At 38.8% G+C, this 26161-nt stretch overlaps 2 protein-coding genes across 4 annotated transcripts in view; one reads left to right on the top strand and one right to left on the bottom strand.

Moving 5' to 3' along the window:
* The window catches only part of USP37 (ubiquitin specific peptidase 37), a 65126-nt gene extending 58585 nt beyond the window's left edge, over window positions 1-6541 (bottom strand). Inside the window, exons 1-2 of one of the 3 annotated variants that reach the window (XM_051983548.1) lie at window positions 6191-6541; window positions 707-802 (exon numbers count right to left, since the gene is read on the bottom strand). The gene's annotated coding sequence lies outside the window, so the exon portion shown is untranslated. The remainder of the gene's footprint in view (window positions 1-706; window positions 803-6190) is intronic. The other 2 variants (XM_051983546.1, XM_051983547.1) reach the window with 2 other exon arrangements.
* A 74-nt stretch (window positions 6542-6615) lies between these two features.
* On the top strand, window positions 6616-25658 carry CNOT9 (CCR4-NOT transcription complex subunit 9). Its single transcript, XM_051983556.1, has 8 exons — window positions 6616-6992; window positions 11016-11195; window positions 12906-13021; window positions 15782-15891; window positions 18317-18426; window positions 21857-21955; window positions 22126-22217; window positions 23403-25658. Exons 1-8 carry the CDS (start codon window positions 6969-6971, stop codon window positions 23569-23571), a joined length of 900 nt encoding a protein of 299 aa, XP_051839516.1. The 5' UTR covers window positions 6616-6968; the 3' UTR covers window positions 23572-25658.
* The last annotated feature ends 503 nt before the right edge of the window (window positions 25659-26161 follow it).

Here is a 26161-nt window from a genome sequence, read left to right as displayed (position 1 = left end):
GCCTATCTGGGCTCTGACAGAATTATACTTTTTACCCACCCCTACTTCAGTTGGGGCCTGACCCTTTTCAGCAAGTAACTATGAACTGGGAAAAGTTATACCTAATGGGACTTTCAAGGACAAGATTATTTGTATTGTATAATGCTAATTTTCTTATCACAGTAATGTTTGTGTTGATTAATCCTCCGGAATAAATTAGGCAACTCACTAAGATTGGAAGTTGCAGAGAAGGAGTTAACTTATAGGGATATTGAATTTTCTCATGAAGGAGTTTGCTATATCAATTAAATTACAGGTCCTGTTAATACCTTAATTACTTATTACACTTTACAGATGTTCAAAGGGTTCGTTCTTATTACCCTAAATGTCATCCCATATTAAAAGTTATGATTTAACTTTGGACATTCTATAATGTAATTAAAAGTGTTGGCAAAAATATTCCTATTCCTTTATTTCCTATATTTCAGAGTACATATTTTAGCCTAGGCATAGAAAATATCACTTTGAAGAGGACCCTCTTTTGTATAAAATAACATGTATAAATCTAAATAAAGTTTGAATAACAATAGTTTTTAATAAAGCATTAAAAATGCTTTCAGTTCTTGCCAATTTCCAAATGTGTGCAAACATAAAACACAATAATGAAAAGTTTACTTACATTTCAGTGATTTTTTATTTTAATGACAGCTAATTAATAACAATTCACCTTTATTTTGATGCTTGTGCCATAGGTAAAGAACTCTTCTTGAGGAACTACCCATAGTCTGCAGCTATTCCAGTCCTCCCGAAGACATCAACTCAGCTAAAGAAAATACAGGTGTGCTTGCTTTAAGAAAATCCAATATACAAAAATTCAAACAAACAAACAAACAAACAAAAAATCTCTGATCATTGGCATAACAAAAGATTTTTTTTTTTTAGTATTTTTAGTAGCACAATACTTTTCCACCCCCCACAAGAGTTCTTAAATATGACTTCATTAAAAAAAAAAAAAAAAAAAAAAACACTGATTGGCAGAAATTTTCAGGAACACTGTGCAAAAATGAGGTACATCAGGCCTCTAAGTCAAGATGTACTTTGATAACAGTGTAGATTTATTTCTCCCTGCTACATTTTGAAAAAGAGACTACATTCTTTGTTGATATCTTTAAAAACATTGCTACATAGTGTTGCTTTTAGTTTAAAACAACTATCACTGCAACAAAAAACAAAAACACCCATGCATGATAACCCACCACCCCTAAAATATTTTAATGCTCTATTGATACAAACTGACAAAACAGGCAAACTCTGGCAAAATTATATTTCAGCCCTGAACTCTCACCAAAACTTTAGACTTATACCTTCAAATACACAATGCATTTCCACTTGGATATTATATCATCTCAAACTTGATGTTTTTCTTTCTACTCTTGATTACATAACTTTTACCAATGATAGTGCCTTTTTGAGTTGTATCCTTCAATTTCTATAAGCAGTTAAAATAGTCCTTTGAAAGGCCACTTAAATTCTTGTCACTTTTATCATATCTTTAATCTCTTCCTTACTTAACTGGTCTCCTTGTTTCTTGTACTTTGCCTTGTTTCTAAAACATCTTGCATATCCCATAACATCCACTCTTATGATGGGTTTCAGAGGCCTATGAATTTGCTGCTTTGTAGCTACAGAAGCTAACATGAAATGTAAACTTCTGAAGAAAGGATATTGTATTTGACATCAGAAAACTCCAGGTTCAATACTGATTCTGCCAACCTGTGACACTTAAGTTTTGTCTTCAATTGACTCATCTATATAAAGAAGAGGTTAGAACAGATAACCTTTAGAGCTATGATCCTTTAAGAGAAGATTTCTCATTTCTTTTGTATCCTTCAAAATGCTAGACTCAAAGTAGATAGCTAATATTTGTAAATCGATAGAAGCCATTCTCCTGCTCAAAAACCTTCAAAAACTTTACATTTTCAGAGAATCAAATCCACATTCCTCTCCCTGGCACATAAAAAATCCCCACAATCTAATAAGCCCACTCTATTTACATCTTCATCATTTGAATATGTGCCAAACAAAAAAAAAAAAAAAAAAAAAAAAAAAAAAACAAATAAAACAAACCAAATCTGTTTTTCCACTTATGTCCACAAATAAAAATACATCTAAAACATTTTTTAACTCAGTATAACCCCTTCCTCACTAGTTTCATGGTTTATTGTTCAACATTCATCCCCCCAAAAAAGTGCCCTTACCAGGAACCATTGACTAAGAAAGGAATAAGGACCAGCACTGTGATTTCATTTAGCATAGTATGTGGGACTTTCATGTTAATGAAACTCCCTCTTTCAGTGCAGCTTAGCACCTTATCTGCAAGTTACAGTCTTATAGTTTTCTAAAGAAATGGGAACGTGGGGGTGGCGCTATTGAATTATACATAAGGATCCCAGTGGGTCATATACTTAGTTTTAAAATGCAGTATTATCTATTTTGTTGTATCTTTTATTTGGTTATTAAATAGTTTTTCATTATATTTTAGTCTGGTTCTGGCCACACTACGAGTATTGCAGTGTTTAACACCTGTGATTCAGAGCATCAAGGTCAAGTAACTTGCTTTGAGACACACAAAATGTACTGAGACAGAACTTGAACCCAGTTCTTCCTGGATTCCAAAAAACCCTCAGGAGGATAGCAACAAACATACATAACACAAACATTTCTATAACAGGATTTTTAGGCTTACAAAGTTCTTTTCTCTCAACAGCCCTGAAGTAAATAAGTCTTATAAGCTCATTTTTAAAAAGATGCGACGCCAATGGCTCCGATAATAATCTGTCTACAGTCACAAATAAGCATTGGAGCAGAAAGCATAATGTTAATCTCCTGACTCCAAAATTAATTTTCTTATCATTATACCCTATTGCCATTCTAAACAAACATACAAAAAATTCCTTTAGCACCTCTGATGCACACTGGCTGGGGGAATCTCAGTCAAGGTATTTAAATTTGAAGTACTCTATGCAATAAAGACAATACAAGTGGCAGGAAGGCCTCATCAAAGAAATATCCTCATCACAATATTTCCTGTACCAGCAATATAGCAGATGGAATGCTAGGCCTGGTGTCAGGAAGACCAGAGTTCAAATCCAGGCTCAGACACAGTTGTATGATTCTGGACAAGTCACTTATCTTGTTTGCCTCAGTTCTCTCAAATGTAAAATGGGAACAAAAATAGCACCTATGTCAGAGGGCTGTTGGGACAAAATGAGATATTTGTAAAGTGCTTAATACATAGTAAACGCTATATAAATGCTTATCACTTCTCCATGCCACTTTCCCAGTACCAATGAAATGAAAGATTCAATCTCTAGCTGTAGTTTCTCCCAAGCTTTGCATTCATTGTGCACAAAGAAAAGCATAAGAAAAATAGCAATTCACATTTATATAGCATTTTTAAATTTTGCAAACTTCTTTGCTCAGAATCCTGAGGTAGATAGGGAACTGAAAGCAATAAACATCAGCACGATTATTACCTCAATTGATCCTCACCACAATCCTGCAAGTTAAGTGCTATCATCTCCACTTTATAGTTGAGGAAATTGAGGCAAACACAAGTCAAATGACTTGGCTCAAGGACATAAGTGTCTGAGGCTGGATTTGAACTCAGGTTTTCCTGATTTCAGGCTCAGTGCTTTATCCATTGAGCTACTAGCTGAAAATAGGTATTTATGGGAACACTGAGGCACTAATGGGGAAGGGAGGAAGAGATACAGACTAGGTATAACCTCTTAAGATACCTTCCCACTCTCTTATTAACACCTGTTTGTACAACACTTTTCAATTTTACCAAGTGTTGCAAGAAATCCTATATGAGGTGTCGGTTGAATGGCAGCTTTGGAATCCAAAAACTGGAAACTTCTTTGTTTCTTTTCTTCAACAGCCTATTAAGCAGCTATGGAGAAGAAAAAAGGACTTGCTATCATAAAGCAGATTACTAATGAGCTGGTGCTTCTAAAATAATTGTAAGTAGAACACTGTGCAGTCTAAATTATTATACATAAGTACTATTAGAAATCCACCAATAATGGGATAATAGTCATCTGTCATTAGAAAAAAGCCGCTTTTTTCCTACTCAGATCCTATTTGGTATCACTTCAATATTAATATCTACTCTTGCATCAGAAGTAGAATATCGTTTCCTCTATAATCAGAGCCAATCCAGAAATGTAGAAAGTATTACCAAGATAAGTAGGCAGACTTAGGAATCCTAGCTAGAAGGAAGTACACAGCCAGAATCATTTATAAAGTTTTTCCTGAGTTAATGGAAATAAGGAGTTCAGAGAACATAAATTTTACCCAAGAACAGTAATTCAACTACCAATACAAGAATAACCATAAAAATTAAAAACCAAGAAAAATAGCCAAAAAAGTAGCTTTTGAGTCTCTTGGAATCCCTTCAAAGCTAAACTACCACCTTCTATATGAGGTCTTTCCTGATCTATCCACTGCTTACAGTCCTCCCTCAAATTATCTTGTATTCATTGTGCACATACACATATGCATCTACCTTGTGATGTGCATCTACTCTGACTATCTTGGAAGCTTCTTGAAGGCAGGCACTGTTTTATGTTTATCTTTGGATCCTCAGGGTCTATCACTTCCCGGTACTCAAAATACTTGCTGATTAATAGATATTCACATCTATTTATCTATAGTCTATTTTAGAGATAACACATCAAGATTAGAGACAGAATTCTGGCCTGCATGAACTACAGATCTGAACCTATGAGGTAATTCTCTTTTAACTTCTTAAAAGTAATTTCTTCTTATTCTCTCTCTACAAAGAACATATAGGTATTCAATTTAAAAAATTCTTATTTAAAGCAAGTTCTATAAACTTAAATCAGCTTATTACTAAAAATGAATGCCATTCAAATATAGGAACAGCTTATAAACTTTATTCTCCTTTGGACGCACACACCCGTTCTCTCTAAAAAACTTTCAAAGAGTAGAAGTCAAATTTAGATGCAGAAACATACAGTGAACAATTTTTGGAAAAGAGAGCACTTTGCATTGGGATTTTTTCTGATTATCTTATACTTTAGTGCTATTTTTTCCACTCGGTATTCTCAAACTAAATGTTACAAAATAAGGAGACCATTTAATGTAGTATACAATGAATCTTCCTGGGGCTTTTACTTTCTACTGTTAAGAAAATAGGAAATCTGCCTCTATATCAACAAAAGGGTCTGTTTTTCTCACACTCCGATACTTGTCAGTCACTGTATGAAGTTACCAAACGAAAACAGTAAGATAGCCCCTTTACACTGAACCATTCTCCTGGCGAATCTCATATCCCCCAAACGAGGAAAAGCAACTACAAAGCTATTCCGGTAGACTATATCACCTTAGACCCTCCCCCAGGTCCGTGCAGTTGGCTATGCATCCAGGTGTCAGGAATAGGAAACCACAATACACTGTCCCCTTCTTTATCGGTTCAGTTCCTTCCCCCCCAGAGCTGAAACAACATCCCTTCCTGGATTCCATCCCTAGTTGTTGAGACTTCCCAAGTCAATGTTCGTTGCCCTAACAGGTACATGCACCGCGGTCTACAGCCCATCCTTTTACTACTCTGGTAAGTGCAGGAGGTAAAGGACTTTGACTCGGCGTCCAGGCAGAGCTGCTGAATGAATGAATGGGGCGTGGGGGGAGCGGGATGAGAAGGGGCACGGCGGCCGGGGCCCTTCCTTAAGCTCCGTGGGTGTGGAGGGGAGTGGACAGGGCTCGGGCGCGGAGGGGAGCGGCGGCAGACTGAGAGAAGAAATAAAACACGAGATTCACAGGATTCCGGATCAAGTTGAAGTTGAAGTTGGGTCCAGAGAAGTCTGCCGGGCAGGGAGAGGAGTCCCGAAGGGGGCGGAGCCGCCGCTCTCCCCCCAGCTCCGAGGAGCGGGGGAGGTGCGCGGAGAGGGCTCGAAGCCCACCTCGGCGGAGGGAGCCGACGCCGGCTCGCAGGAGCAGAAGGCCTGAGCCGCGGCTCGAGGGTCTCTCGAGGGAGAGCGGCCAGGGCGAGGACTCGAGTGGGCGAGAAGCTGGGGCCCGGAGCGCCGCGGGCGTCCCGGACCGGGAGGCTGGAGGGGGGCGGGCCGGGGGCGAGAAGCGAGCGGCTTCGAGGGCAGCCGGGGCAGCCGGGCCGAGCCTTCCTTACCTGCAGCGGCAGCTCCGGGAGCCCCTCGAGGAGCCGAGCTGGGACGCGGGAGGGGGAGGGGGGAAAGGGGACGCCGGGTGCAGAGAAGCTGGCGCGCTCTGCCCCCCGTCAGGGCCGGCGGCTGATGGCGGGAACCGGGACCGCACGCACACGCACGCACGCACGCACTCCCTCGCTCCGCGCGTAATGCCGAGGCAGGTCGGACAGACGCAGGGAGTGCGTGCATACGCACAGCTTTTCGTCCCGCCTCTTCTCACCCCGCCTCCTGCCACCGCCCCTCAACACTAAGCAGCTGCAGCCGGACTCCCGCCACGCCTGCGCAGCTCAACCTCATCCCCCCCCCCCCTTCTCCCGTGATTCATTTTGTACCCAGAAGCTTCCTGGTACTCTTTACGCATGCGTTCTCCTCGCCTATTGGGCGCAGGGGTAAGGGCAAGCTGTCTCGGTCCAGGTTTTTTTTTCCCGCCCTTCTCTTGCCTCCCTAGGTCGGACGGGCCCATCTCGGCTCTAGGACACTAGTCCTGTCCTCGGAGACTGTGAAGGGCTTCAGAGAACACTGTCACGGGTGGTGGAAATCGGACCTCGTTCCGGACTGCTCCCCGTCGCCGGGAGCCCCCCCCATCCCGTGTAGGGCGGGGTCAAGGGTCAGAGGGCGGTGAAAGGGCGGAGCCAGCGGCGGGCTGATGGCGGTGGCAGCCGCTTCTCCTTTGGGGTACTGAAGCGGGAACACGGGACTGGGACGCTCGGCAGCGGCAAGCGAGCAGGGGCTGTTCCCAAGATGCACAGCCTTGCGACGGCCGCGGTAAGTGACGCTAGGGGCGGCCTCCGTCGCTTCCCTGGCTCTCCGAGCCGGCCCGGGCCCAGCCTTGGCCTCCGCCCGGCGCCGACGTCTCTCCCGCTCCTCGTGCCAGCCGCGCTACTCGAGCAGGGGAGCCGGGAAGCACGGCTTCTGCGCCGCGGGACCTCCCTCTGTCCCCTGCCAAACTTATTTCTCTCCCTCGCCCCCCACCCAATTTGTCTCCGCCCCTTCTCTTCTTCTATTGGATGCGACTCCCCCGAGCCTCCCTCCCACCTGCTCTAGTAGAGACCGGGGATTGAGCCCTAGTGTCCTTTTAAAATGTAAGCTCCCTGAGGGCAGGCCCCAGCCTCTCCCTCCAGGAGCTCCTTTTGTTTTCCCCTGCTTCCCTGTGTCCGGGTCTGGACTCTCTGGAAGGGGTCACGAAAAGGATCAGAGGAGCGGAATCCTTGTTATTTATATGGAATGTTCTCTCCTCCTTTGCACAGCATGACGCTGTCTTCTCCCAATTCCCGGCCTGCCTGCCCCTTCTTGGGCATCTTGTGCCCCGGGTGCCCTCCAGGGCTCTGTCCTGGAGCCTTCCAAGCTCCGGCTCAATGTGGGGCCCAACCTCAGAGGCTCCCTCCCAGCCCCCACCCCGTAACTCTGGCTGCTCCCTCCTAAGGCCGTCACTCGGGTTGGAACTGTCCTCCCTGGGAGCATCGCCTTGGGCCACGCCATGACCAGTCTCTCCAATAATGCAATTTCCTAAGCCGATATGAGGGCCAGCCTGTCTTAGCAGACTTATTTTAAAGTGTGTCCCTCACCGTTCCTGTGCTGGACCTCGAGGGATGTGACTTACCGTGGGCTGCTGCTGCTCCCGCAGAACCTCATCGTCAAATCCTCGAGGCTCAGCCCTGATCCTTCTCTCCTCTCCACCCTTGCCTGTCCCGAATATTACTTATTCGTTTTGAATTCTCTCTTGGGGGAGCCTAAAACTCCATGGTGATAGGGAGTGTGTGTATGTGTGTTTTCCCTTCATAATGTCCAACATCGGTTCTTGCATATTTTATTGTTCTTGTCCAGTTGTTTTAGTCCTATAAATTTTTACTTGATCCCACTTAGTATTTTCTTGGCAAAGATCCTGTAGTGATTTTCCATTTCCTTCTCTAGCTGAGGAAACTGAGGCAGACAAGGCTGACTTAAGCTCACAAAGATGAAGTGGTGTGTCTGAGATCCTACAGCAAGTTAATGGAGAACTCCCATTTTTCCAGACATGGGATTTTAATAGCAAGGATATGGTACTGTGCAATAACAACCCCTCCAAATCTGAGTAGGCAGTGTGAAGGAATTATTGTAAGGAGAAAAAAAATTATCATTTGTTGGACAGTTGTGGTAAATCCCTGACTTATGTCCTATATGAATAGTACATCTTCTTTTTCAGAAAAATTGCAATAACAGAAAATATTAGTTTGTTTAAAAGTGCAATCCCCCGAGATATAGCTTGAATAAAGCTCAAGTGTAGCCTATTATTGGTGTTATTTCCTCAAGGGAAATCCCTCTCCCATTTTGGGAAACAATATTTCCATATAAATATACTTCGTTCAAATTGAGCTTTTTTGTTGATTTCCCTTAAATTCTTAAGAAAGTTGCTTAACCTCTCTGTTCCTCTAAATAGCTTTTTAGAATAGGAGTAATGATGCATGCTTGTTACTACATTACAAAAGTAGTACAGTGATAGATGACTGAAGTCACTTTTTCCATACTTGGTGTTTCTTAAAAGAATTGTGTTCTATAAATCCAAGATTCATTGTTTAGTTGCTACTCAAGTCCATATTTTATAGCCTGTTCTCCTCTGGTCCCATTCTTTCTTTAACCACAAATTTGTATTTATTGGAAAAGAAAACCACCAATTTTATATATTCAGCTTAATGTATACAGTTTTATGTGATAGTTGGTTACTTTGTTATTATAGAATAGAGAAACGTTTATTCTTGAGAATGTTGTTGATATGCTTTACTTCATGATCCATTTCTGGATTAATGAGGTTTCTTTTTTTTTTTTTTTTTTTGCATTACCCATTTCTGAATAAATGAGGTTTCTTTTATTTACAGAATGAATCTATTGCTTCTTCGCAGTATTTTTGTGATAGCAAAGAAGAATAAAGATAACTTGATTAGTTCCAGGTAGCAATGAGTCTTATCTAGGGATTCTTGAACTGTACTTTGTTTATGGAAGTTTACTTAGACTTAACTTACTTGCCGCACTAAGTGCCAATGTGCTGAGTCTAGCTTATTGCTGTCTTTGAGTCTTTCACTGAGGATTCTTTTGAGCCCCTTTTGTAAATACACACTAACTCTTGAGTTTATTCTGTGATTTGTAACCAATAATCAGCCAAAACTATTGACTTTTCTCCACTGTGATTTTCTTTCCTTGAAAGCTGAAATTTTTATTTAGCTCTTAGACCTAAAGCAAATTTGTCATGCTTTGGGCTAGAAGACGGTAGCTCTCTTATTTTCGTATCCCTAACTAAAAACTATACTGTAACATATAAGGTACATTGTTTATGTTATATTCTTTAACCATTCATCAGTTGGATCTAGGTTGGGCGATGTAATTGGAAGCATTAGATTAATTTATTTTAACATCATAGAGCAAAATAGTATAATCAGATTAAGTAACCAATCATATTTTCCAATCTTGCAAAGGCTAGGTTGTTATGGAATAAAGAAAGTGGTGCACTATCTAAATTGTAAATTCTTAAGGTAGTCTTTTTTTAAAAAGGAAAAAAAAATTCCCTTCCACTTAATGTCACAAAACACTTTTTTTCTTCCCTTCCTCCTTGTCCCATTTCTCCACCCCCCACCCCCCCATATAATACTGAAAATGAGTGGGGAGCATCCACACTTCTTTAATTTGAAGAAATTTACCAATTAATGGACCTGTATTTCTTCATTTGCAGAAAAAATAAATCTTCTAAATCTGTGAAAGCTATAATGATAAATTGTCACATGCATTTTTTTTACAACTCAGAAAAATAGGTATACAGAAGCACAGTAAAGCAGGTTTTGAATTTCTTTCTTTTGAAGCATGAGGTATTTTCTTGGGCTGTGCTTTGAGATTCTGTATTAGTATGGTAAGGACCCAGATTACTGAATTCATTTTTCTTCTATTTTTAACATATAGCTGAAGATTGAAGTGAAAGCTTTTACTTGAAATCCTAATTGTTGTATCTCTTTTGAGCTTTTAAGCTGATGGAACACTCTAAATTAGTTTTTATTCTATCCCCATAATGGGGAGCAATTCTCTAAAAATAACTTTTAAAATCATCTTTTGCTCTTGAGTTCAGGGTCTGTCTATGGTAGTGTAGAAAGGGCAAGAGCTTTTATTAGCTGTTGGAAAAAGAACAGGCGTACTTCCCCAGGGTTGTTTGCTGTAGAAGCCTGTGATTCCTTAAGGATCATCACTGGTCAGTTATAAGACATAACTCACACCAAAGCACTTAAAGAAACAAAAGTTGGATCTCTCTGATGTTTTAGTCCATTTAACAGAGTACTTTGTGGTTCTTTTGGCAGAGACTGTTGAAATGATATTGAGTTTCTCATTTGTATTCAAGATATCTATTTATAAAAGTTGTTCATGTTGGGGAAAAGAATAGATGGGAGTTTAAAGTATATTTTTTCAAAGGTGTCACTGACTTAATTTTGCTTCAAGATGAATCAGTTTCTTTAGTTTTATATTTCCACATCCATAAGATGGTGTCAGGAGTCAACCTTTGCTGAATATAAATTTCAGAATTTTATAGAGTGTATAGCTAGATGGCACATTAGAAATCATTTTTGCCAATCTCTTGTACTGACATTTCACAGATGAGAACACTAAAAGTCAATTTGCCTAAATCATCTTGTTACTCTAACAATTACCATTCAGACCAAACCATTGACATTAACTTTTCAACTCTGGTATTGAATCATACACATCTAAGTCTGTTTCCTACATGCTACTGGGTATTAATGAAACTTCATTTCTGTGTTTCCTCTTGCCTTTAAGCCTGTGCCTACAGCATTGGCCCAAGTGGATAGAGAGAAGATCTATCAGTGGATCAATGAGCTGTCCAGTCCAGAGACAAGGGAAAATGCTCTCCTGGAGCTGAGTAAAAAGCGTGAATCTGTTCCTGATCTTGCCCCCATGTTGTGGCACTCTTTTGGTACTATTGCAGCTCTCTTACAGGTGGGTAAACAGTGGCAATTTAGTCTTGTTCATGTCTCTCTCAACATTTCCTAGATAAATAGGGAGGGAGCCTGCTATGACTCACCAGGTGATCTTTCATGGCAATTGGAAGAAGATTGGTAGTAAGAAAGAGAGTAAGAAAGAATGAAGGATTAGTAGTTAGAACAAAATTGCACATAAGATGCATGCTTATAGCTAAGAAAAAGAGTGCATTTAAGTTTTAGTAGAAGGAAGTTATTGAAAAAAGCTATTAAAGGAAAGATAGCTGTGGAATGATAGGAAAACAAACTTGTCTGTTTAAAAATGGTTAATTTGATGGGAAAATTTCTAAAATAGGATAGGAGTAGTGGAGACCATTGAATTTTTTTCATGCTTTATTTTTTTCCAAGGGAAGCTCTGCTTCCCTTAAAATGTTGCATGAAGTTCCCAAGTATTTATCTTCAGATTTTAAAATATCTTAGGTAGATTATTTTTTACATCAAATAATCCTCAAAGCATCTTTGTTATTTTCCCCCATTTTGGAGTTTTAATTATTTAATTGTTGAAGTAATTAAGTCATCAGCATAGGACTGAGTATTTCCAGACATACCTGGGGTCTGTATTCTATTTAGCTTTTTTTTTTTTTTTTTTTTGGGGGGGGGTGTGGGGGGTTAGCCTAGAGTAGATTTAAGATAATAGTCAGAGGTCATGTGATTATACTATGTTGCCACTTCTTTATAAATAGATCACTGATGAAAACATTTAGAAACTTTGCATAAAAAAGTAGTGCATGCAAGAGAATTGTGTAAATGTGTATACATATATTGTATTTAACATTTACTTTAACATGTATTGGACTACCTACCATCTAGGGGAGGGGGTGGGGGAAGGAAGGGAAAAATTGGAACAGAAGGTTTTACAAGGGTCAATGTTGACCCTTGCATATGTTTTGTAAATAAAAAATTATAATAAAAAAAAAAGTAGTGCATTCATTAATCTCAAACTCAATTAGCATTTTAAAGTTACCATTAATTTGTAGGGTTATAGAAACCTTTATGGGGGTTGCAGAGACTTGTTAATTATTTATTGCTCTTGGTTTTTTTGAGGGTGGTAGAAATCTATTTTCTTTCATAATAATACTGCTAAGGAAATGGTTTGCATAAAATTTTTAAAAAAGAATGAAAGCAATCAGTGAACAGTCAAATATATATACACACACATACACACACACACATACACACATACATATACATTCTTCTAAGTCAAGAGTCAAAAAGCATGATAATTTATGTTGAGGATTAAAAGTCTGGGGATTGTTGGGATTCTAGAAACCATCTGGTCCAGTCCTTTCTTTTGACTTATAAGACAGGTTCAGTGATTTGTCTAAGGCCATACAAGTAGCAGATACTAGATATCATTTGTAAGGGGGATTGGAGCCCCTGCCACCTGACTTCCTTACTCTTTTTACTTTACTGTGCTGCCTTCTGTAGGGGAGATGCATAGACTCCAGGTTTTAAAGTCAGTGGTCTAGCTGAAAACTGGGATGAAAGCTTAGTGGAGAGGAATGGGGAGGACAGGCCAAGGCTTCGACAGAATTCAATGTCTTGCTCTGCAAATCTGAACAACTCAGATGCCCTGAGCCAACTGTCATAGGGCAAGGGTAATCAAGAATTAGAGCCAGATACTTAAGACTAAATATTTCCTATTGACATGATGCTGTTTGATTTTTAGGAAATTGTAAATATTTACCCATCTATCAATCCACCTACCTTGACTGCACATCAGTCTAACAGAGTTTGCAATGCTTTGGCACTATTGCAATGTGTGGCATCACACCCAGAAACTAGGTAAGTGCTTTGGATGGAATAAGATTCAAATTATGCTCGATTTTTTTTTTTGGGGGGGGGTGTTGAGGATTGATTTGGATGGGTGGGGTCTTTTAAATTGACATCGACCCAGAAGAAATAATAGTAATGATATTAATAACTAGCTAGCTTTTGTGTAATGCTCAATAAATATTATTTCATTTTGTCTTCCCAATAACCCTGAGGAGTAGGTGCTATTTTTTTCTCTTTTATACTTGAGAGAAATGAGGCAGACAAAGATTAAATGACTCTTCTGGATCACATAGCTAGTAAATGTCTGAAGGTAGATTGGAACTCAGACTTTCCTGACTCTAGGCTCTAGGTCTTGTCCACTTATGTGCTTGATGATGAGAAAATAAATCTCCCTCTTTACAGAGTTGTGCTGTCAGATGTGTTGGTTTAATTTGCCAAATTGCTTATTTTTTTTTTTTAAATGGCAGAGGTATTTTGTTTTGTTTTGTTTGAGTTACAAGGGATGACTGATTGGATAGCAGAAGGAGAAAAGGGATATATTCAGAAATGAAGGTAGTATTTTAAAAATAAATAAAACATTTAAATTTTTTTTTTTGAAAAGTTAACATTGCTTACAGTTTGTTTCTAACACACTTGGGGCAAAAAGGAGGAACTCCTAATTGCCTTTGTTGATTAGAGATTATTTGATTTCAGTATATTTTGCCATGTCAATCCTAAGGGCACTGTGGGTATTCAGCATTAACTTTATTCATTATTCCTTCATTTCTTCTTTTGCAATTTCCATATCTAAAGACTATTGATAATAACATTTGAGTGTTGCATTAAAAAATTAAATTATTTCAAAGCTTTTGTGTATTTGCTTATAATCTTAGGAACTGGTTCCAGTATTTCCATTCATGGAAAATCCTATTTTAGCCCTTCTGTTTATAGTTAAACGTTGGTTGCATTACTTAATTGAAAATTGAAATGAATTCAGCAAACTTTTATTAAGTACTTTCTATCTGCTAGAACTTATTGCCAATACTATAGATACAAAGTATTTTTTTAAATGGCACTTTCAAATTAGAATGATAGACTGTATATGAATCACTGATATATATAGAATAGAAAGGCAAAATAGTTAATATTTTTACTTGGGGAGAGTAGGAAAGGCTTCATGGCAAAAGTGATACAACAGTGATAAGAAATACATTTCAGTCATGGGTGGTAAATCTATACAGATTCTGGGAAGGGACAAGAAACATACTATTTTGCTGATTAGAGAACGGAAAGAGTAGTGTAAAATAACTGTAAGTTGAAGCCAGATTGTTGGTTATTGGAGAGTCTTATATGGCAGACAAAGGACTATGTACTTTATCCTGTAGACATATGATTTTTTTTTTTTAAGGTAATGAATTGGTTAGACCTGTGTATTTAGAAGTATTGTTGAGTTGAGAGACTATTAAAATAGTGATAAGGACCTGACCTACAATGGTGTCAAAAAGAATTAAGAAATCAAATACATTTGTGTGTGGGTGAGTGGGGCGGCACACATACATGTATATGTGTATCTACACTTACATGTATGTATATGCATACACTCATATCATTATAATAGTTGGCTCACTGAATGGGGGAGAGAGAAAAGGCATATATTCAGAAAAAGGTTAATGTAAAAAATAAAACATTAAAAATAATTTAAAATCCATGCTTTTTGTAGTCCTTTCCAACTTAGTATCCTGCAACAGAACTCTTAACTGTATTCTCATTGTTGAGTTGTATACTCTGGATTCAGAAATATAAATTGATTTTTCTCTGTACCCTGGGTGTTCAAGGAATACACAGTGTTAATTTTTTTTAAACAACATATTTTTGTGTATGTGTGTATAGACACATATGTGAATAAAGATTTAAAAAAGAGGGTAAGAGTGATAAAAATTATTTTTATGATTGAGAGGATCATAATACGGAAGCTGGAAGAGAACCATGCCAGATGTAGAAGGAAGATGGTTTCAGTGTGGCATTGGAATAACTATTTGGAAGTCTTCCTGTGGACTAATAGGGAGTTCAAGGGAGAGATCAGGGCTGTGTGTCTGTCTGTGTGTGTTACATACATGCACATACATGTACACAAACACATGCATATATCTTTATATGTGTATATCTTCTTCATAGAAGCAATGTTTAAAACAATTAGATTGGAGGATATTTCTAAGAAAATGTAGAGTGAAGAAAAATGAAGACAGTCTTAAGGAACACTCACAATTAGGAAAGATGAAAATGAGCTGACAAGGGCACCAGGGACCAATTCATTCTTTCCAAGAAGGAGAACCAAAAGGGAACACAAAAGGCAAAGACATGAAAAGAAAATATGAACAGTTCTTATAAGTAGTCAAGAAGGAATTTGCACAGAAGTGTGTGAGAAATAGTCCTGGAAAGAACAGATTTATTCCTTTGCTCTGGTTTGAAAGATTTTACCTGACTATACTTAAAGATATTTGTCATAATCTGAGCAGGGAAGGATGACCTAAAAAAAATTCTAAATTAATAGCCTTGAACTTTGATTCAGAATTCATCATTTCTAAAATATGATTGCACATGCTTTTGATATAATCAAGTACATAATCACTTAGCCATTAGGTCAGCCTGTTAAAAGGTGAAACAGATTTGTCACTTAAAAAAACTATTCCTGCAATAGTCATAGGCCCATGCTTAGCAGAAATAATTACCTGCTTGTCTTTAAATATGAAAAATCAACATGACCTCTCTATATATTGTTTTCTTTCCAAGGTCAGCATTTCTTGCAGCCCATATCCCCCTCTTCTTGTATCCATTTTTGCATACAGTCAGCAAGACTCGTCCCTTTGAATATCTTCGTCTCACCAGCCTTGGAGTTATTGGTAAGTTATTGGGCTTCTTTTGCAACTGAGAGACCATCATTCTCAATAGATGGTATGGTTTTTTTTTTTTTTTTTGGTTGGGCTTTTTTTGTTTTGTTTTGTTTTCCTCTTACTGCTTATTCACTCAATATCCTTTTCAGTCTTGTAGATTATGTCTATTTCTGGCAATAAACAAGAGAAAATCATGGGCCATTTATCACATCATTCTGAGAAACTGGAACTTGCTATTATATATTCTTAGGAAAAACAAAAAATGATTAATATTTATGATGTTTCTGTGGCACTACACATTACCAAGAAAGACTGTCAGGTAGGAATAAAGTCAGCATATATGTGAGAAACTCCCAACTTTGGGAACTAGGGAGGATTATAGTAATAGGATTCAATTTAGTGAGTAGAGGCAATCTTTGAGGAATACAAATTTCTTTTCTTCTCCCTTCTAGATACATGCGCACACAAACATACATCCTTTCTTTCTGTAGTTATAGAACTAATTTCTCCTATTTACCTAGCCAAATGCTCACAAAACCCAAGTTAACATACTTAGATTTGTACTTAACTGTTTTATGTGGGAGAAATTGTGAGTATTCATTTGAATGCTTTTATCTCCACCCAAAAATAAAATAGGTCGTTTCTGTCCCAGAACCCCCGAAGTAAAAGGATTTCTGTAGCATCTTTGGCTTTCACCACTATCACTTTTTTTCAATTCTTGATATTGCATTTTTGACATCTGAACAGTTCTTAGCTAATGTTCAACAAGAAAATTGAATATAGAAGCCAGATTCAGTCTTATAAGACTATGAGGCAGCTTTACTACTGACCACTACTGACCAGTGATTAATTATTAAATGATAGGTATAATTTATCATCTATACCAAATTGTTTGCTGTCTTGGGAAGAAGAGAGGAAGCAAGAAAGAATTTGGAACTCAAAATGTCATAAAAGTAAACATTGCAAACTATCTTTACATATAATTGGAACAAATTAAATATTATTAAATGGGGCAAGAAAAGAGGTATAAAATGATATTACAATGAGTGATAAAAGATCTTTTAACTTTAGTCATGAATAGCTTACTTTCTAGAACTCATTTAAAAAATGTAGCTGCCAATTTTTTCTATTACTATTTACAGCGACTATTAATTCATACATTGTTAGTAAATGTTAGTTTGTATGAGATTTCTATACCCATATGTTATATGAATTAAAAGTATCTTCCAAATTAAACAGTTCCACTTTGAAGGTAGAAAAACTACTTAATTTAGCTTTATAAAACATCAACATATCTCTTGGACAAAAAGAAGATATTTACTAATAATCTGTACTTTGCTTCTTTCTCTCTTTGCTTTTATAAAAGGTTAGACGGGGAAGAGCATTCAAAGTAGCACTATTGGACTGATTCCTTCTCCTGTCATAGATGTTTTCAAAGAGACCAAGCTAGATCATTCAAAGAAATAATGTTTGAGGGTCTATGTCTTGTGGCTTAGGGGTTCCTGTAGAGGTTGAGTGTGAAATTCATTTATGATTGTAATCTGTGGTGGGATTTAATATGGAAATGTAGTAATTGGTAGTGATAGCTTTTATCAGCTTCTGATTCTGATTCCAATAAATGATACCTCCCTATGAACTGTTTTTGGAGGGGGAAATGTATGGAGATGTAGTCCAACGTACTTTTGGTATATTGCCTAAGGCAAGGTGTTTGTCCTTCAAGATTCTGATTTCTTATGTAGAATATTAGGATAATATCACTGACCTCTACAGTTGTGCTTCTCAGGCTGAGAATTGTCTAATGTCCACGGTCAGTTATTAATAACAAACTTCAGGTAGTGCTTTTTCTGCTATATTCACATTGCCTTAAAAATGTGAGTTACTTGATAGAGACCAGCTAAATAAATAGTTGGCTGTTGTATATAAAGAAAGTTATGCCCACTAAAAGACTAGTTTCAGAATAGCACCTTTCTCTCTCTCTCTCTCTTTTTTTTTTCCCAACCAGATATATTCCAGGGCTTTAGAGCAGCATTTCTCTCCTAACTGCAACTCAGAAATTCCAAGGGAAAGTTAGGTCACTGCCTTTTTTTTTTTTTTTTTTTTTTTTAAGGTCTCATTTAGTTGACAACCAAGCGATGGTCCAATGCCATGAAAACACTGGCAATATGAAGTATTCCCAGGGGCCTCACCTTTGACTTGTCAGGCGACTGACAACCTACTCATTCTTCCTCCCTCCCCCTCCCATTTAATAATCATTAGGAGGACTGGGACCTCATCTCCACTTAGATGAAAACCACAGCCAATGAAATTTTGACCATGATTCTGTTTTATGGCTCCTGTACTCCCCCAACTAACTGGGTAAGCAATTCAGGGTGGTTTTTAAGTGGAAACACTCTCTGAAAAATAAAGTGCATTTGTCCGTAATTCTTTTCTTTAGGGGCCCTGGTCAAAACAGATGAACAAGAAGTAATTAACTTCTTATTGACGACAGAAATTATCCCTTTATGTTTGCGAATTATGGAATCTGGAAGTGAACTTAGCAAAACGGTATGTGCTTTTAGTTTAATTAGATTCTCATTATTTTGGGTCTTTGGCATTAGGACTCTTTTTCATTATATCTATTTCTTTTTATTCTGACTAGTTCAGAGTTTTGGGACCTCTTATGAAACATTATAACTTAGCTTTTTGCAACTTTGATAGAAAGCCTTTTTCCCCCCCTATGGTATATTTTTAATTTAAGTTAAATACATGGTTTGACTCATGATATATGGCTCCAAAGAATAATACCCTCTTTTCCTTATCTAGTTATTGCTGTCATTAAGTTCCCTTTCTTATTGAACTTGAGTGAGGAATTATTGTAACTCCTTTTCCCTGAGTCTGTAACTCCTTTATATTCCCTGAGCTGGAGTTGGTACTTCATATCATCCCAGAACCCATTTGAAAAAGGTCTTGCTAAAGTTTAGATCTTTGTCTAAGTATAAAAGAGTATCCTGCCTTTTGGAATAAATTAGTTAAAAGTTAAAAGGCAGGAACACTTCTCACTTGAATTTGACAAAGGATATTTAATTCTAACCATCTTATAATAGAGTTTGTTTTTTAAGAATTTATATTTACATTGCAGTTCATCATAGTGTCCCTTTAAATCTTTTGGTTTTACTACCTATATAATTTTGGGCAAGTGACTTCCTGTCTGAGCCACCATTTATTCATTTTTTAAATGGGAAGGCTGAACTAGATTCTCTCTTAGTTAAAGTTTTTTCCAGTTCTAAATTCCTGTAATTGGAAAAAGTTTAAAGGGAAATGGTGAGAATAATTTAAGCTACAAAATAGACTTTTAAAGGATGCTTAAAGGCATTAGAATATTTAAATTGAATATAAGAAGACTGGAAGAAGAATGAATTGGTGATATACTTTCTGTAAAGTGTCAGTTTTCTAAGTGAAGCATTTTCTTTACAATTCTTTGAGAAATAATGCTAGTATTTTCCTTGTTTTGCAGATGAAATAATTAAAGCTCAAAGAGGTTATAGCTTGACAAGTAAATGTCAAAACTAATTTTTTATTCCCAAGAATAATAGATCCCTTTCCATTATATCACACTGCCTTTTCTATTACTACTTTAATTCACCAAGTAGTTTGGTGGCGACTGCTTATGTGGCAATAGAATTCCTAGCTTCTTCTGTCCTCCCTTTGCATTGAGCGGTCTCATTAACAAACTTGCTTTCTGAACCCTTGGCTGCTGCCTCTAATAGCATAGCCTTGATTTCTTTCATCTTTATCTGTCTTTTGGGGGAGCTTAACCCTGTAGTTATTTCTTTGTCTTTTGTTTTCAGTTTTGCCTCATTTATTATTTCCTTGTTACCTATAAATATTTAGTTCTATCCTAAAACTCAATTTTTGATCTTTCCACTCCCGTAAGCTATTGCCTCATATTTCTCCTCTATTTTACAGCCAAGATTGTAAAGGAGAAAAATATATCTATTTATTGGCTCAATTTCTGGACAAGCTCACTGAAGTCTGGCTTTACCAACTCACTTGACTGAAATCACTCCTTCCAAGATTACTTATGATCTGTTAATTGTGAAGTGTGATTTCTGTCAGGACACATTCTTGATTTTTTTTCAGGTTTTGACACTGATGAGCACCCTTTTTTCCTGGATCTTTCCTCCTCCGATTTTTGTGCCACTGCTTTCTTGGTAGTTTTTCTACTATTCATATATATTCTTCTTCAGCCTCTTTTCGCCATCATTATCTATGTCTTACCCTTAAAGTTCTTTTATAAGTTTTCTTTTATTCTTTCTATAAACTCTCTTTTTTGGTGGAATTGTTAGTTTGCATGAGTTCATTTATCATCCCAGTTCTACATTCATTTTCATCTAATATGATATCACATTTGAATCAGGAAGGTCTTGAGTTCAAGTGCTCTCTGATTTATATTGTCTGTTTAACCATGGTCAAGCTTAACCTCCTACTGCCCTAATATCTTTCTATGGCTATAGTTGAAGATAAATTGTTCTTCTACATTAATAGAAAGGAATTTCTATGCCCAGAATTCCCCTCAATTATGAAATTACAGTTCTGGACCATCCCCCATCTTTTTTGAGCTCCAATTCCATATCAATAGTTGCTCACAGTACATATCTGGTCTCATAGGCATGTAATACTCATCGACTCCAAATTGACACATCATCTTCAGTCCCAAATGCCTCTTTCCTTTATACCTCCCTATTTCTATTGAAGGACCTAGCTTTTTCCTATCCAGATTTAAAACTAAGAGTTAGTTATCCTTGATTTCGTCTCCCCCATTCCTGCCCCAATCAGTTGTTGATTCTTGATAATAGCATAATTTGACATGGCTTCCATCCTAGTTCTGGCTGAATTGAACTCTTTCTTGCCAGTTTTTCTCCTCTCCAATCTAACTTATACATCAGAATCTCTACTTAATTCTTTTTAATGTCTCTCTGTTGTCTCTCAGCTAAAATACAAACTTCTCCACCTGGCATTTAAAGCTTTTCCTAACCCTCCTTTCCAGAACTCCTTTTAATGCACTTTGGACTGCTTACTGTATCCCATATCTCATCTTTTTCCCTTTGCATGAGTTATCTTGAATAACTGGATTGCAATCTATTCCCATCTCTTTTACTGAATATATTTAATTTCCTTCAATATTCAATGCAGGTGCCTACAGAAAGTCTTTCCTAATGTCCCTAGTAGTTATTGTTCTCTTTTCCTCAAGTCATATCATACATATTATGTTTAAATGTTGTACCTCTCTCCTCCAAAGAATATGAGTTTATTTAGGGTCAGGAACTATTTTTTGTGTTTTCTTTGTATCCCCAGCATGTAATAGGAATTTAATAAATACTTGTTAAATTGAGTTGTATAAATCTTGATGAGCTTGATGAGCTTAATTTGTTGAGACAGGAAGAATTTGGACTTGGTTTAATTTCACAAGAATTTGATTTCCTGAAGATCTTTCAGAATGTAAAAATATTCACATTCTCCCAAATTCTCACATAGAAATGACCACGGAAACCTAATTGAACCCTGAAGACATGGAACCAAATTTCTTCAAACCAGAGTAACTCTTTCTAGCATATAAACTTAGTAGGGTTTGTGATAATTATGTAAAACTACTTCTGCAGGTTAGCTCTCTGTCCAATATCTTTGAATAGCCTCTGTGAACTTGAGCTATATATTTAGCTGTGCATGAACTATCTTCTTAGTTGTGTCCCACATCTCCCTTAGGGATCCTAGAAGTAATACTTTGCCTCATTGCACTTCAAAGTCTTTCTTTTTTGAATCCAAGTAAACCACTGTGCAGATTCTGTGTCTTCTTTGCTCTCTTTTGAATTATGGAGCCCTAGAGTCTCCAAATGATCAATTTATTATAACCAACAGGACTCTTAGAGGAAGTAGAGTTGTTAGAAGACATTTGGCATCTCAAAAGGCTAGACTTGTTCAATTTGTTTTATACCAGGTTGCCACATTCATCCTTCAGAAGATTCTCCTGGATGACACTGGATTGGCCTATATTTGTCAGACATATGAGCGATTCTCTCATGTCGCCATGATCTTGGTAAGGTCCTTAACATATCATCCCTTTTACTTAAATTCTGTTGACTGCATCTTAGTCCACTTTCTTATTGGGGCTAGGCAGTGTGAGGCCTCCATTTGGAAGTAATAGTTTGGATTCTTTGAGTAGTAGAATGCATTTACAATATTTTGTTTTTTATTTTGGGGAAATAGGGTAAGATGGTCCTGCAGTTATCCAAGGAGCCTTCTGCCCGTCTGCTGAAACATGTGGTCAGATGTTACCTTCGCCTTTCAGATAACCCCAGGTAAACATTTATAAACATTTACTTACATTTAAGGAATTAAGGAAAGAACCAGAAAAAAAATTACTGCCCCACATTGGTCAGTAGTGGCTTCCCTATATCTCAGAGTGAAATCAGTAAGGGATATAGCTATTCTTTGCTTTTCTGAAGTTAGAGCTTTCAGAATGTCTTTTTAAAATATTTCATAATTTTAAATTTAAATATTTCATATTGATTTTTAAAACTCATGACATTTGTGCCTAAATGTTTTGCCCAATCGAGATCTGAAATGTAGATAATCAGCATTAATCCTTTCCTTGATTTACAGTAGTTGAGTCTTTGTGATTTGGAGCTCTCTTTGCTTTAAGGAGGATGAGAAAAATAGTGATTTAGAAGGACTAACGTGGCTGGTGTCTTCATGAACTATCTTCTTAGTTGTGTCCCACATCTCCCTCAGGGATCCTAGAAGTAATACTTTGCCTCATTGCACTTCAAAGTCTTTCTTTTTTGAATCCAAGTAAACCACTGTGCAGATTCTGTGTATATTAAAAAGGTGGACCAGCAAGTACTAATATTTTTGTTAAGTCCATCACCTATGATGAAGACTTTGCCTGAATGGTCAAGAGATTCCCAGGCCAGTTGACAGTGGCTTTTTTTTTTTTTTCCCCATGTCTCTGGAATTTGGGACTCTGGTTTGATTCTGAATTCATCCTTTAGTCAATGGGGTAAGAACATACAGGGCCTGGCCATTTCTCCAAAGGTTTATTTCTTTGGAAGATCATCAACTGAGGCTTCCTTATTTAAGCCAAAATTTGAAAATCTAGTAATTTTAAGGTCTACATTCACACAGCGAAACTGTGTACAGAAAGGCCATGCGTGATTCATTTTAAATCAAAATTATAGACTAATACATGACATCTTCCATAATAGCATTCTGTCAAAATACCTAAATTCAGGAGTAAGTTCGGTCTTTTATTTTTTCTCCATTGAACTTTATGGGGGTGTTTTGAATTCTTAATCTACGAGGATGGGAGGAACAGAGCAGGGGCTCCAGGAACAGGGGGCATGGTGCAGGGGCAGATGGCTTTGTTGCCAATCTGAGCTAACTGTAGACAATCTAGAGAAAGCCCCTGTGTTTGTGATTAGGTTCACACTCTGCCCTCTAAGTGTGGACTCACTTGTAGTTCTCTCGGTTGTTCTCCAATGTAGGGCACGTGAAGCACTCAGGCAGTGCTTGCCTGACCAGCTGAAAGATACCACCTTTGCCCAGGTGCTCAAAGATGATACCACCACCAAGCGCTGGCTTGCACAGCTGGTGAAAAACCTGCAGGAAGGCCAGGTCACCGACCCCCGTGGCATCCCCCTGCCCCCTCAGTGACCTTCCCCATTCCCTCCCACTGTCCCCCAGCCTGGGGAAAGGGAGGGTGAACCATTGAGGAAAGCAGCTCAGGTTTTACCGCTGACCTCAACGCCAAACCGCACTGGAGAAAAGGGACAAACCCCACTGAGGCATTTGGGTGCCATTCTGGACCACCCTGAAGATCTGGCCTCATTCTGCTGCTCCAAGGAATGGGTTCCCCTCCCAGCACCCTTCACAGCCCAGGGGGGTTGTGACACCAGCAAATGCAGTAGTACAGCATGCCCAAGACTACCCTTTTCCCTCCATTTTCCTGTTCTCTGACAGGGAGGGGATACAGTAACAGCAGCTGCAGCATCGGGCATGGTGGATGCCTGGGACCAAGCCATGTGGCATTTCCCATTTTTGCCTTCCTGTAAGACTCGAGACATGTCTCTTCATTCTCTCTCAGTGCTGTTTTTGTTCTTTTTTCCTTCAAGGAGAGAGGTGTAAATAGTGGGCACAGACTGAGATGTTCAGAAAAACCTTGTCACTTGGTTCTGTTTACAAGTCTTTTAGCTTCCCAAGCTAAATTAAAAAGTTGGTCCAGGTATTAGTTACATCCTTTTTGGCCAACCAGTCATAAGCTGCTTTGAGCCTTAGAGGTAGGGGAAGAGTGGAAAGGGGTGACAAGGACGGGTGTCAGAAGACAGTAGAAGCCTTCCATCGTTACTGCTCCCTAACCTGCCTGCCCAGCTCCCCCAACTGCTTCCTCCTGTTACAAAGAACTTCCCCTCCAGGGAGAAGCCTGGTGTCTGGCTTCAACTGCTGCATCTTGTCACATCCCTCCCACTTTCTGTTCTACTCTAAGAGGCTGTCCTGGAACTGAAACGTATGGACTCAGTCCTGGCCCATGTTCTCAAGGTTTTTCTGGATGTTTCCCCTGGAATGCTTTGTAAGAGGGTGAGCATTGAGCTGGAGGGGCCCAGGCCCAGAACCCCATCCTTGGCTCTAGGGCATTTCTGTAGCTCCTGATACCTCACTGTTCTACTTGAATCAGTATTAGTTAGTGAGTCTGCTTTGTACATGTATCAAGGGCAGGGCCCCATGTGCTTGATCCATTGTTCCCCTTGGCACATTCCCTTTTTGTCTTGAGAATTACAGGGTTGCCATTAAAAGATTATTTTCCTATTCATAACAGTGAAAAAAAAAAAACCTCCTTTCCTCTCTGCCTCTTGTGCCCAGATGGGTTGTACTTCCACTTTGGTGGTAAGTTTGAAGCCTCAGCCTAATGCCCGGACAGGTGAAGAGCCCCTCCGTATTCCTGTCCCATAGGGGCTGATAATGTCCCTCAACCCTAGAGAGGAAGAAATGAATTCTTTTTCTCATTTGAGATAGCTTAAACTGTGTCCACGAAAGTGGGGGGTGGGGATGGGGGTGGTAGAAGAATCACAAGGGCCAAGCTCACCAAGTGTTTCAGAGGCAACTTTGCCAACCTAAGGGCTCTATAAGGCCGACTTTCACAAAGGGAGCCGGCCTCATTGGTTGGCCTCTGCCTCTTCAGAACTAAGTCACCACTGTCTGATTGTAGCTTGGTTAGACATTGTATCTGATCCAGAGCTGGATTCTGTGTACTTACTAACTCAGCTACCTTCCAGAAGAGAGAGAAGGAAGCCTGCTGTAAATAATCCAAACCTGAGAAAGAAAAGGGTTTGAGAAAGCCAAAGGCATCATGTGCTACATGAGCTGTCTGACTCCATTTGGCCTGTCATCTACAAGGAGAGGAGGCCCATGAGGGGAACCCTGATCCCTGCCAACTTTACTCTTGCTGAGCCAAAGGTTTTCCACTCCCCTTCTGCTGGGGAAGCAATTGAAGCCCAAGGCTTCCCTTCTGGGAAATTGTCTTCTCTCCTGTCTTTTGGTGCATTGGCCATGTTACTGTGCCAATAGTGTCTTAACTCTTGCCCCATTTTCCCTCCCCAACCAGCCTTGGACCCCATATAGGAGGCAGGGAAAAGATGGGTATTATTCCTTGCAAGTTGGTTTTGATTTCATGTATGTAAAGAATCCCCCATTTTGTGTTTTTTCATCCCAACAGGATTGAAATAAAACATGCTTCTGTTTTGTAATTTTTTTTTTCATGGAAGATTTTTTTTTCTGTATAGTTGTGGGACACCTAGGAACTCTGATCAGATGACTTCCAGAATTAGTATTCTACTTTGTATTATTTGTGGGACCACTCTGGGAAGAAGTGGGATATCTATCTGAAAAATAAGAATCACCTGAGAGCCATAGAAGGCATCTGTTTCTGCCTGCCCCCCATCTGTGTTCTGGGGACAGATGGCCCCCTGGTCTGACTCCATTCAGGAAGAACCACCCATCCTGTTCCATCCCTGACTTGGCTCATCTTGATACATGTTCCAGGGGAATGCTGGACTTTGCAGCTGACATGAGCATTGAATAATTCTGTTTTGTGCTTTTACTCTCATATCCCTTGGGTGACTGAGTCTGTACCTTCCTTCGGTGCTGTTGTACATACTTTCCTGGCCCTTGGAGGACTGCCTGGTTCTCTGGGACATAGCTTTGCTGCCAGCATGTTTGCTGCTCTCTTGCAGTGGCCTAGCATAACTTT

The sequence above is a fragment of the Antechinus flavipes genome, chromosome 3, assembly GCF_016432865.1.
Source record: "Antechinus flavipes isolate AdamAnt ecotype Samford, QLD, Australia chromosome 3, AdamAnt_v2, whole genome shotgun sequence".
In the NCBI taxonomy this organism is placed as follows: Eukaryota; Metazoa; Chordata; class Mammalia; order Dasyuromorphia; family Dasyuridae; genus Antechinus; species Antechinus flavipes.
Note: the sequence above shows the minus strand (reverse complement) of the source record. Positions and strands in the feature narration are given on the sequence as shown.